The following is a 13,202-nucleotide window of genomic DNA, read 5'->3' as shown; positions in this document are numbered from 1 at the left end:
GGGCTCAAATATTTACTGAAATGTAAGTTATACTCCTTTAATTGATTTAAATAATTTACTTAATGAATTTATTTATTTTGTTAGTGATGATCTACAATGTTCTAGCTCTTATCTTACTGAAATGAATACAGATTAAATTAAATAACTGTGCCCTTGTCTCTGGAAACTGCTGTTTCTCTACAGCTAACACAAGTCATTGCTGGTTCTTTCCTAATCAACTTAAAAACAAAACCCAACCATTCAAAACATAGCACTAACTTTGAAATCAATCACCATGAGGGGGGAAATCTAAGAGAGGTTTCAGCCAAAACTCAACAAATTACAGAATAACAAAAACATCTGGACATATTTATACCATAATATAACTAATCTAAAACAAGCCATGGTAATTTGCAGAAAGTTAAAAAAAAAAAAAAAAAGAAAGGAAACTAGTAGATAAAGTAACATAGAGGTAAAAAAAAATCTTGTCTCATGTTTTAGAAGTTATCAGCTAATCAACTAACCATTTTCATGCTTGATTCAAACTCTTAAAACCACCAAAACAACTGAAAAAAATCAGTATTATTTTCTAGGAGGTTATTAAATTATTCTATCCTTATAATTGATCAGTTCATCCTATCCTTATCATTTAACCTACATTTATTGAATGAATGGGGTTTATATAGGAAGAGTTCAATTATTGCATTGCATACAAATAATTCAAATGAAGTTTGTATATAAGTACTAGAGATTTGAAAGACTATCCCCTTTCCCCTAAACAAATAAAAAAAATAGACTCACCAAAACAAAGGAAAAACCTGTACATCTATGCAAAATAGACCTGTTCACTACAGGCCATGTTGTTTCATGACTTATGAAAATGGGCACATACATTATCAGAGATGATAATGACACTAATTTCTTCAGGCTGCTCAGGGAGCCCACTGTTCCTTATGTTTATATCGTGTAGCCCAGGCACTTGTTGAACTTGGGGTCCTCCTGCCTCAGCCTCCCCAGGAACTGGGAATCACAGGCTGAACCATCGAGTGACTTCTCATTCTTACGCATGTCTCAGGAGGGAGCACATAAAACCCTGAACATAAGGACACAGTGGTGCATTCCGTCTGCCTTCTACATCACGATTCCAGGGTTAGTGTTGACCGAGCATTCCTTGTATAGACACCACATTCATAGCATTACTTAAATTTAATCCTGGGATCACCTTATGACAGTGACACCGTGGCTGTCATTGTACAGAGTGTGATTACTTCTGTAAGAATGTCAGCTAGACAGTGAAGAACACACATCACGTGGCCTAAATAGTGGACTGGGCAATTTCTATGAAGGTAAAGCAAGAGGAGGGCAGCTCACACTCACAATGAAATCCCATATGTTAATGAACAACAACAACAACAACAACAACAACGGTGTGTAGCTCTTGGACTATTGCTTCCAAAAAACCCTATAGTAGAGATCAAGGTCCTGGTTTCTAGTCTCAAAATCAATAGGTTTCTCTTGGTTAATATGCTGGCCTGAGCACTTATTAATGGTATTGGTTTTCTTCTTAAAAGAGAAGAACCCTGACAGTAGGTATGGCATAAAGAACCAATGAGCTTTGTAGGTGGAACTTTAAAAATGGCAACAAGCTATCATGAAGCACTAATGTGTACATACACATAATTTAAGTTCCAACAAGAAGGAATAGCATCTTTTTCTGCTTGTTTATTTGCTTGAGACAGACTTGTTACTTAACCCAGATGGCTCCGTAGCCCGATCTGGCCTCCAACAACATTCTATGTGATTTTTCTAAGACTGCAGGAGAGATTCAGTGGTAAAGTGTACTAGTTGCTCTGGGCAAAGAGCAATACCTGAGGTTGTCATCTGATCCCAGCATTATGGGACATTAGTGCACCAATACTATGTGACCATGCCTCTACAAGATAGAAGTAACCAAAAGGAAAATCCCATTGCTTTCTTGAAGCATGACTTTGATCGGTGTCTTCCTAGTTCCCATATCTGTAGCTGTTTCTCATAGAGAAGTGTGGGCTAGTTCAAGGCTTGCTTTACATGCCTTCCTTCAGACACGTGTGACTGGCAAAGCCTCCTGAGTGCTGCCACTGCACACCGTGTCACAGCATCTGCAGTGACAGGGTAGCCTGGGGACCATGAGGAAGGGCAGAATCAACCACGCAGAGGATAGTCCCATCCTACATAGCGTCTGCACTGTGCTGGCTCAGATGCCAAGAGAAACTTATGCTGGCATAATAGGTTGATTGCGATGGACTTCTATTCCACGGGAGAAGAACCGTATCATAAAAGAGTGAACATCCTTATCCTGAATTTCAATGATGCTCAAGAGGACAAGAGGGTTGAGTGGCGTTGGCGGGGGGAAAAAAAACCAAAACTACTACTTTTTATAAAACATGGGAAAGGAAGGGGCAACTGAGATTGGAGGCAATGGAAATAACATTCAAGCTGGTTGGCCACGAGACGGAACATTAGAACACGCTGTCCATAACTGTACCAAAAAATGTTTAGTCTCTCTATCAAGGCTGGTGCCTGTTTGATAATTTTATTTTTGACATTAATATTGGGCTGTTGATCCATTAAGCTATTCTACTCCGAGAAACCCTTTAGAAGAGGAAATGCAGGGTTTTTTTTTATTTATTTTTGCTTGTTCACATTCATTTTTCTGAAGGGAAATTGATACCAACTACAACGCTAATGGGCAGCCGTTCGCTCTTGAAAACAAAGATACGCTATCATGGCTACCAGGGTGATGACTGGGAGCATGGCCCAAAGGAGGCAAAGGGGACCCATGACCTCCTGGAGACCTGCAAGGAAAGAACTTTCTCCTCATTTCCAATGACTGTTGAGATACTGTTTGCCATTTTACCCCTAAATGGAAGTTGCCTGTTTATACAACATTATTGCCTTACTGATACGCACAGCACTTGGAGATTAGGTAACTGATCACAGACGGTTTGGGGAAGAGATGAGATCTTTGCTCCAGTTAAAGTCCTGTTAAAACACAAGTCAGACAGATTCTTTCATTCCCACATCACACACTGACATGTTTTGATTCATGGATGTTGAGGTTGATCAACTTCAAAGTTAATGAGTGTTCTGGGAGGAGCTAAGGGTCTGCTCAGATACTTACAGGCTCTCCAGGGTGGCAGTTCCCGTTAAGTCAGGAAACTCAGTAATTTGTGAGGCACCATTCAAAGTCCTAGGAGAAATATGTAAGTGTTATCTGGAGAAGGTTCTAGAAAGAACTCACTTTTACTACCATTTTTTCCCCCAAAATACTTCTAGCGTAGCACTCATTTGGTCTTTTCAGCAGTATTACAGGTTGAGGAGAAGCAGCATTTAAGAGAATAGACACTCACAGTGTTCTTAGTTCAGGTAAATGTTGAAAAGCAGATACTCCAACAAATTGGATGGGATTGTCATAGAAGTGTCTGAAAAATCCAAACACCGATGTGTTATAATAAAGCTGATGGCCAAGAGAATATATATTTCAACAAATCTACAAATGTGCATTTGTCATTTTACTGATTGCTTTTTCCACGGATGACTGTACAACCCGACTACTCAGTTCTAAGTGACTATCGAAAGCGTTTCCATTCACACTCCAAGATCATTCATTCATTCGTTTGTTTCTGTGTGTGTGCATGGACTCCAGTGCTTCCCACAGTGTGCATGTGGGAATACGAGGACGACTTGAGGAAGTGAGTTCTTTCTGTGCAAGAGGATACGTTGTAGATCTGGGCTCGCAACATCAAACTCAAGTTCTTAGGCTTGGAGACAAGGGCCTCCGCCCACTAAACCATCTCACTAGTCTGCCTTCTGAGATTTTTGATTAATGAATCTTTACTATATAAAATTTAAAGGGGGGAGACTTTGGAGGAGGAGGAGGATTTAGGGCAAAGAAAAATGACAATGTGTGAAGATGCTACAATGAAACCCACACTTTGTACGTTTACCTCCAAGATTAATAAAAACGATAAAATTAACATTTGCACAGCAGGGTTCATATGAATAATAGTTACAAAGTAAAAAAGTGCCTGAGTTAACTAATTAACTAACTGCACTTAAAGACTTTGTCTGCCTCAACACACGCTTTGAATACTCAACAAAAACATAATTCAAGTTGCAATTTAGTCTATCATCTATTTATCTATCTATCTATCTATCTATCTATCTATCTATCTATCTATCAATCTACCTATTATTTATCTATACCTATCAACTATCTATCTTTATGATGTCTACCATATCTATCTATCTATCTATCTATCTATCTATCTATCTATCTACCTATCATTTATCTATACCTATCAACTATTTTTATTTATTTATTTATTGTATCTATCTAACATATCTATCATATCTATCTATTTTTCTATCTATTTTTCTATCTATCTATCTATCTATCTATCTATCTATCTATCTTCCTATCTATCATGTATATATCTATCATTTATTATCTATCATCTATCATATGTGTTTATTTGTTATCTATCACATGTATCTATGTATTATCTATCATTTATCTATCACTATCTCTATATTTACAGATCTATTTTGTTTAAATATAATTACTATAGCATCTACAAGGCACTCCACATTACTGAGCAGAAACAATATACTGCGGGGTTTATCTAGTGTAAAAAATTTTCTTGAAATTGTTATGACTCTAAAATAGGAGACATTATTAAAACTTTAAGAACGTTTTGTTTTATAGACTTTTCAATGTAATCAAAGCCTAGCTGAACTGCTCTGTTAATGGAGCCCCACACAGATTTCTTAGCTGAGTCATGGGGGTAGTTCAATTAAATTCAACAAATCCATGCTCAAACTGTGAAGTAGCGATTGCAGAGATTTAAAAGATTTGTTGATTGAAGAAGCTATCACTGGAAGTCCTTCTAAATGCTGGAGGTTCAAGAGGAATGATAAAAAATTCTTGCCTAAAGGAGCTTGGCATCAGCTGGGGTCAAACAAGCAACAGCACACCCCCTTCTGTCTGACAAAGCAGTCAATCTGTGCAACGACTTTGGTCTATGGCCGAGACACAACGTTCTTCATTCTCAGGTGAGAAAAGCGAGGCTCAGCTATTCAGGAAGTCTCATTACCTCCCAGAACCTCAATTTAAGCTACAATAATAACGAGCTTAGTCATGGGCTTTGGGTAACAACCGGAAAATCTAAAGCAAATGCGCCATCTCACACTGTACCTGACACGATTGCTACCTAGCACTATCTAAGCGCTTTCCACCCCACTGCTTACCTCTTCCCTTGAGATTAGGCAATCATTAAAAGAACTGCAATGGGGGAGGGGAAACCTGGGTTGCACATGATCAAGATACAGGGTATGTGTGCATGGACTTCTCGAAGAGTAAGTTAAAGAATTTAAAAGAGTGGCTTTCTGACTCCAAGTGGAATTCTCCTCACAGCACACTTTCCTTGACTATACTAGGTATGTATATGCACATAATTACACTTGTATATGTGTATAAATATGTATACACTGGGAAGGTATAGATATATGTGCTTGCACGTGTACTGCAGAAGTATCACCACCACTGTAAAAAGTAGTGGTGGTCCCTAGAGGCAGCTCTCTCATTTGTTAGGGGGAGGGTAAAAAAAATATCATGAGATACCATTTGAAACACATATGAAAAACAGAACCAATCATCTTCGTGTAGGGATGAATCTTTGTGTGGCACACACCTGGCTTAGCTGGGTTCTGACCTTGTTGGAGAGAGCTTTGGGGAAGGAAGGTTGGCTGTGAAAGACTGTGGATAGAAGGGTAAGGAGCTTGCATCCTGGATGTCTGTTTCCTAGCAACAGAGTGACAAGGGGGATGCTGTTTCAAGCAACCCTGTTGATGGTGGAGACAGGGAGGCCAACCTCATCTGTACTGGTAAAGAGCATGGCTAACAGGAGGTGGTGCAGTAAGGAGCAAAAGAAGGCATTGGGTTGGAGATTGAAGAGGCAGAAATGAGGGCTGGGTCACCAGCTCACAGGGCTTGGAGCAAAACATACACAGAGGCAGGTGCATTGGAAAGGCTGCGGTGACAAGAGATGGAGACTCAAGTTTGAGGGAGGGGGAGAAAGTGCATCTCTGTGGAAAGCGGAGAGGCCTCTGAAGGCTGGGAAGGCTGTTGCAAATGTAAAAGACTGATTAAACTCCAGTCCAAGGCTGAAAGGAAGAGTGGCCAAGCCCACGCAATCCCCTAATCTTTTAATATGCAAATACTCTCTAATGAGGACTAATGTTTATTCAGTGATAGAATGCAAAGCCCTTAGTTTGCCAAAATATTGCCAGCACATTTCAGAGGTGATGAATGATCCTGTTTGCCTGTGTATTAGCTCCCCCCCCCCCCAGTTGTCAAGGCGAAGTGGGGGTTTACAGCTCATCTGTGACAAATGACTTAGGGTTCCAGAAAGCCTCTCTACCAAGTTAGCAGGGGAAGAATCCCTGGCAAGCTGTATGTATCCTTAGGCCAGGGTCAATGGCCGCCTTTCCTCACTGTCTCTGTGATAGATCTCACTAAGGCCAATGTGATTCCCTAACCCTGCTTTGGACATGCATCTTTTCTCTAAAAGCCAACCAAATATTTACACATTTTTATTTTCTTAATGTTGATGCATAATAAATGTTCTATCTATGTTAAGTGTGAAACAACATTATTGATACACTGTGATTATAAATCTATTTTTATTTTTTATAATATATGAGTCCTTGCATTCTTCTTTCTAGAATACATGCACCTTTCTAGAATTACATCATGATTTTGTTCAGATTCGACTCAAGGCTAGGGTTTGTGAATGAACAGGCAGCGAACATAAACATAAACATAAAAATTCCTTCTATTAACCACTCACGGCAGCCGTTTAAGCCAGAGACAAACTGCAGTGACCCCTTTTTTTGTATATAATCATTTATTTTTCTAGAGGACTTAGGTTGAATTCTTGAATGACTAAATGGTCTAGCATTGGATGTTCTAAAATCAGTTTTGTACATTAGACAATATAGGTAAGCAAAAGCCCTCCAAAGATTAGCTGTGATGTGTGACCAGGCACTGGGAGATGGCATCTGTAAGGTAAGGGACGCCACAGATCCTAAAAGACCAATCTTCGGTATCATTTCAATGTGTAGTTGAAACCTGATGAAATATATCAACGTCGACACTTCTGTACAGATTACTGCATAGACTGTGACAAAATGCCGCGAACGCATAGCATTAATCACACTCTATTTAAATGCACAATATACTTAAAACTGTTATATGGCAGGAAGGACAAGGAAATGGAGCGCAGTGGCCACTTACATTGTGATAAGAGAAGGGTTGCCTACGAACGCTCGCTCGGGTATTGACCTGATGTTGTTGCTGTGGAATCCTCTAGAAAGAGAGACAAATATTATAGAAAGTCGTGTGTGTGTGTGTGTGTGTGTGTGTGTTGTTGTTGTTGGTGGTGGTGGTGGTGGTGGTGGTGGGGTGGTCTTATTTACTAGCCCTCTTTGCCCTACTATGTAACCATAATCAGCATCTTTAGTACCAGAGTACAGGTCACGCCTCCCTGCATCACGAACCATGAGCGTCCTGATTAAAGGCGGAGGAGGAAAGGGAATCCCATGCGCCAGCCTTGGAAGAGGGAGAGAGGCTGTGCAAATCCCACCCGTGCTTTGAGGAAACAGGACATTACGTTATAAAAGGAAAATCGTTTTGTTGATAGCCAATAAAGAACTGTCACTTAACAGCTTGAGCTGGAGCCATCTTTGGAGAGAGGATTAAGATCACTCCCAGTTTGAAGCTGGCAGAAGGGAAAATTGACTGCAGTCGCCTTAAAGTAGAGAATTAAGGAACCTCTTTAAGAGGAAAAGGATTAGTGGGTCTGTAATAAGAAATCAATTACCCTGGTTGGGGCAAATGTAGTCTGAATGACAGCGACGCCGATTCAATGACCGTGCGTGGCTGTACGCATGCGCATGCGCATGGGTGGCAGGGCTGTCTCACTCTGCCAATACGCTACCCAGCTGATATACATGTGATTCTCTGAGATAGAGCCCACAAGGCTTTTTCCTTATAAACAACCTATCCTATCCATCTGCTTTGTGGAAATAAGGTCCCAGGGTTATATATTTATATATTTATATTTTATATATTTATATATTTTCTCAAGTGCTAATACATACAGTACTTGTAGAAGCTATTCTTTTTTTTTCTCTTTTTAGATAAAAGGAAAAGCTAATTAAAACCACCCAGTGGTCAAAAGTGAGTTTACCTTTAGTGAAATTGTGCTTAAGAAATTAAATAAGGCTCACCTAACATTTAAAGAATAGTGCATGTAATAAAATATATGTGAATGCATCTATCACTATACAGAGGACACATAATTTTATTCATGTAATCTTATATTTATGCAACTCAAAGGTGTCTCGATTCATTGAAATGTTTAACAGATAAGTAAACCCTATTATTGATGTATTACAAATATATAAAGAATGTAAATGGTACTAGAATACAAATCACTTAGGAAATAGGATATATAAATATAAAATATATGTTTGTACATACAGATATGGGATGTCAAATACAAATTTTAAAATTCTGGTGATTTTGATTATGGGAATCAGTTAAAACATACTCAAGTGCACTTAACTATTATATAAACTTAAAAACGTTTCAGCTATTATACATAAGAATCATGCCAATTTTAAAATAAATTTACAAAGAATAAAAGTTCATTCATCAAGCCTGTCTTAACACTTACAGTTCCTTAAGGTTGGAGAGCGTCTTGATTGCAGTGGGGAATTCATCAAGGTTATTATAATTTAAATCTCTGGAAATAAATAAATGGTGTTTTCAGTAAAAAGAGCTATTTAATCTATTTACATGGTAAGTCGATATGCTATTCCAAAGACCCATTTCATCAATGAAAGTTCCTCTTTCTCTTTCAGGAGAGGGTTTACTGGGGCATGCTGCCTGCTAATGCTTTAAAAACAACTTATTGTATTGAGTGTGTTTGAGTATGTGTGCATGAGCGCGTGTGTTTCTGTGCTCCAAGTTTGCTTGTGGAAGTAAGAAGACACTTTTTGGGAGCTGATTTTTTTTTCCTTCCTCTTGTGGGTTCCAGGAATTCAGTCCATCAAGCTGAGCTGCAAGTGGTTCCACCTACTAAGCTAACTCTAGGGCCCTGGCCACCAACAGTCTGAAAACATTTGCATTACAACAGTCACGGCCCCCCAAAGAACAGAAATTTCCTGCCAAATATCAATGGCTTCATCGGGTCATTTAAACCAGGGAGGGAACTGCAGTAGCCTTAACTTCCAAGGAGGAGCCATGCTTGCTTGGTGGGCTTGGGTCACTTCTGGATGGAGCGGAAGTCTCCCGGGTCTCACTGGGACCTGGTTCACTGAATTGGCAGCCTGCTGTCTGCACTCTGCTGTCCTGGGACACATCCCTTTTCTTGTCCCCACCCCCACTCCCTTCCCATCTAGGAAGCAGGGCATGAGAACCGCCTTGTTCCTGGCTCCGTAGGGAGAGCCTGAGTCTCACCCAGCCTGAAGTCCAGGATGAGACATGTGTTTGGAAAGGTTTATGTGATACAGAGGACTCTTAACAAGGATGTGAGGCCTAGAGTTTCCCTAGAGTCACCGATAATGATCCATTCAGAAATCTGATGTTTGCCTTGGTCTGTGAGGCAGAGCTCTGCAATTTCCCTCACACACAGCAATAGAAGCGCCAGAGAACCTTGGAATCATTAATTTCTCTATCTGTAATGACACAAATGGCTTCCAATCCCATTACTCACACATGTTTTATAGGCTTATTCTATCTACCGCTTCATATGAAAAAGGAATTGCTGTCTGGTCCCTGGGTATGGCGGATTTCCCACATGACACAGAAAACCCTTTTGGTAAGGCAATCAGATGTGGTTAGGTCCTCCTCAGTAGACAAGAATTGCTATTTAATTTTAAGAGAAAGATAATTTGACTGAGTTCGGCATGAATCTAGATTCCTACTTGTCTGGCAGAAGCCATCCTTAAGCTATTCTGCAGGCAGGAAGCCTCGTCTTTTGTGGACATAAATTTTCTTCCTGTTTGTAAATCTCTCCAGATGGTCTTTTTTTTTTTTTTTTTTTTTTTTTTTTTTTTTTTGATTAAACAAGGACTGGACCCTTATAAATTACTTAGCTTTCTAGTCAGGGAAAGGAAGAGGTTAGGGATAACCAATTTACTGATCCTCTGTAGCCTTGGGCAAAGTGGGGCCAGACAGTAAGATGTATAGATTTTTGTCTTGAAACTTTTTGCTTTGTAGTATTTGTAAGCATTTTTTTCTGTAAAGCTGTTTTCTCACTTAGGACTGGGGACAGGAAAAGCATTTGTGGAAACACCCAGGAAAGCTGATCTTGTTGGTTTTTTGTTTGTTTGCTTGTTTTTTTCTCTCCAGCTGTTCTGTGGATAGGGATGAGAAAGTACTACTTGATGAGAGAGACACTGTAACTTTTTTCCTAGCGGCTGATGGAAACTGCTGTCCTGTGATGTCAAGGTCACGCCTGGGTAAGTTCCTTTATGACAACCATGTAGACACAAGTGACAAGTCATTCTGGAAGGAGAGTTGTGTGTTCATCAGTTATATGAAGACCCAGGGTAGAAAGTCTTTCAGGAAACTAGTTGATCTAGAACTAGTTAGAAGCTAAATACACCATCTGTATGCAATTGGACATGTTCCCTCAGGTCATAGAAGACTAGTTTTGTGATCACCACAAGGCCTGGGTCATTTATTGTGCTTCAGGATTAAAATGGGAAGGGACTTGAGAATATCACTGCAACTACCTTCCTCTCCTAGCACACTCAGACTTCTTGCTGCCTCCGGGCCACCCTTATTGTACTTTGTTGGCTCAATGGACCATTTAAGACAACTTCCTGTAGGAGGAGGAAGAGTCTTGTGCTCATGGTAGACCATGAGATCCTCTGCCCTGGCTCTGGGATCTAGGATATAGCCAGCTGACTGGACTCCTTTATATTGAAAGTATCATCAAAAATCTGAGCTATTTGTTGTTGTTGTTGTTTGTTGAGATAGGGGTCTTACTATATTGACCCAGGCGAACCTCAGAGTTCTGGGCTCAAGTGACATAGCCTAATGGCTATCTTGAGACCACAGGTGCAGGTCACTGCATCCAGTGGAACTTTTGACCTATTCTTGGAAAATGGCACCTGGAGCTATTGGCTATACCTATGCCATAGCACATGGAAACGTGGATTTCAGAATCAGGTTGCAGAAAGAAGCAATTTCCACTTATGCTATAGGCTAAATATGTAGCCCTGGTAAAGTAGCTCAGTGGGCTCTAAGACAGGATAGGAATAGCTGTTTAATAGGATATTGGTAAAAAAAAAAAATGACTCAAACAGTGTATATCAGTGGTCATACACATATTTCGTGAGATGGTCCTTTGGATTGCTTCAGTATGAACCTCATTCCTTATGAAGGGCCTAGATCTTGGGGTTGGCAGCTTCCCTTCAGCAGAGGACTCAACTCATACTCAGTTCAGTGCTCCTGACCAGAGGGGGTGCTTCTCAGTGGAGAATACACATTCCTAAGCAAGCAGTCATGGCTTACTTAGCAGATCTCATTTAACTTTAATTATCCCCACTAATTTGCCACTCACAAGAGATTAAATGGGAATCGCAGTTTTATTGTTTAGCTCAGTGGTGTGTGTGTGTGTGTGTGTGTGTGTAAGATAAAACCTCTGTAAATATCTGTTTAAGGCTCAGGCAATTAACCAAACCAAACATCACGTTTGGCTTTAAGGCTGTTTTGATTCCTTCAGAATATTCATGAAAACACTGGGAAAAGGGAAACAAAACAGAAGGTCAACTCACAAAGTCTCCAGGCTGTGGAGCCCATCAAAGCATTTCTTTCCCAGGGAGTGGATTCTATTATTATGGAGATGCCTGGAAGAGAGTTTTACCCACAGTCAGGAACAGTCAAGAAGGCGGGTGGGACAGAGAAAATTTAGGAACAACATTTTGGTTGTTTAAACCCAAAGACATATAAAGCACAAACGGTAAGAAATAAACATTTAAAAAAAAATCCCCTGTGCTGCCTTCACTGTACGTGATTCTACAGCATAAGGTTTGAGATAACTACTGTGCGTGTGGCGATATGAAAGATTCGCGATTTTTAACTGTAGTTTCTAGTATGGTTTGCTCACTGTGACTTGGAGCCTTAAAGTGCTCAACAGAGACACTGAGCATCACTGAGATCATGGGACAGAGGGACTGTCACGCGTGGACTCCATTCCCAGGACTGGGCTATAGGTCAGCGAGAAAGGATTTAAGCCGCAGGGAATAGTGATCAGACTTTTTCTGCTGCCGTCCAGGACTGGTAACCTTGACCAACTATTAATGCATACAGTTATCATCTTAGGCTCGATCGACAAGTCAGTTATGCCAGAATCAATAAAAACAGTTGTGTAGACAACTGAAAAGTAGACTAACTCCCAAAGAGATTTTGGAAAATGGGTTTAAGGGAGGCGAGGTTAAAAAAAAAAATTAGTCTAGGGGGCTGGAGAGATGCTTCGGAGGACAGAAGCACTGATTGCTCTTCCAGAGGTCATGTGTTCAATTCCCAGCAACCACCTGGTGGCTCCCAACCATCTGTAATGGGATCTGACACCCTCTTCTGGTGTGTCTGAAGAGAGTTGACAGTGTACTCACATACATAAAATAAAAATCTTTTTAAAAAATTATGTAGAAAAAACTAACCCACCACAAAACAAAAGCCATAGCCAACTCCTTCAGGGTCAGCAACATCATATTCATATAAAGAAGTCAGAGTAGAAATGTTTTAATATCCTCTTAGATTTATTTAATTTTTTTCCAGACTTAGATCTTTGTTTTTATTTTATTTTATTTGATATATTCTTTATTTGCATTCAAGTGATTTTCCCTTTCCCTTTAGGGATTCTCCCCTCCCTAAAGTCCCATAAGCACTCTTCCCTTCCCCTGTTTCCCAATCCAGCTCTTTGTTTTAATAAATGAATTTTGGTTTCAGGTGAGATCTATGTGACATTTATTCAATTTTTTTTAAAGAATTATTTTATATATGTGAGCACACTATTGCTGTCTTCAGACACACCAGAAGAGGACATCGGATTCCATTACAGATGGTTGTGAACCATCATGTGGTTACTAGGAATCAAACTCAGGAC

The 13,202-nt window shown here is 39.9% G+C and overlaps 1 protein-coding gene across 3 annotated transcripts in view; it reads right to left on the bottom strand.

The window, feature by feature from the left end:
• Lgr5 (leucine rich repeat containing G protein-coupled receptor 5) overlaps nucleotides 1-13,202 on the bottom strand; it is a 127,679-nt gene that overhangs the window by 11,091 nt on the left and 103,386 nt on the right. For 2 of the 3 annotated variants that reach the window (XM_052165411.1, XM_052165414.1), the window contains 6 exons: nucleotides 11,872-11,943; nucleotides 8,760-8,828; nucleotides 7,316-7,387; nucleotides 3,369-3,440; nucleotides 3,140-3,208; nucleotides 2,929-3,000 (listed from right to left, as the gene is read on the bottom strand). In XM_052165411.1, coding sequence (XP_052021371.1) covers nucleotides 2,929-3,000; nucleotides 3,140-3,208; nucleotides 3,369-3,440; nucleotides 7,316-7,387; nucleotides 8,760-8,828; nucleotides 11,872-11,943 — 426 coding nt within the window. The remainder of the gene's footprint in view (nucleotides 1-2,928; nucleotides 3,001-3,139; nucleotides 3,209-3,368; nucleotides 3,441-7,315; nucleotides 7,388-8,759; nucleotides 8,829-11,871; nucleotides 11,944-13,202) is intronic. The other variant, XM_052165413.1, reaches the window with a different exon arrangement.

The sequence above is a fragment of the Apodemus sylvaticus genome, chromosome 20 (assembly GCF_947179515.1).
Source record: "Apodemus sylvaticus chromosome 20, mApoSyl1.1, whole genome shotgun sequence".
In the NCBI taxonomy this organism is placed as follows: Eukaryota; Metazoa; Chordata; class Mammalia; order Rodentia; family Muridae; genus Apodemus; species Apodemus sylvaticus.
The sequence above is the reverse complement of the archived record's forward strand: the minus strand, read 5'-3'. Positions and strand labels throughout refer to the sequence as shown.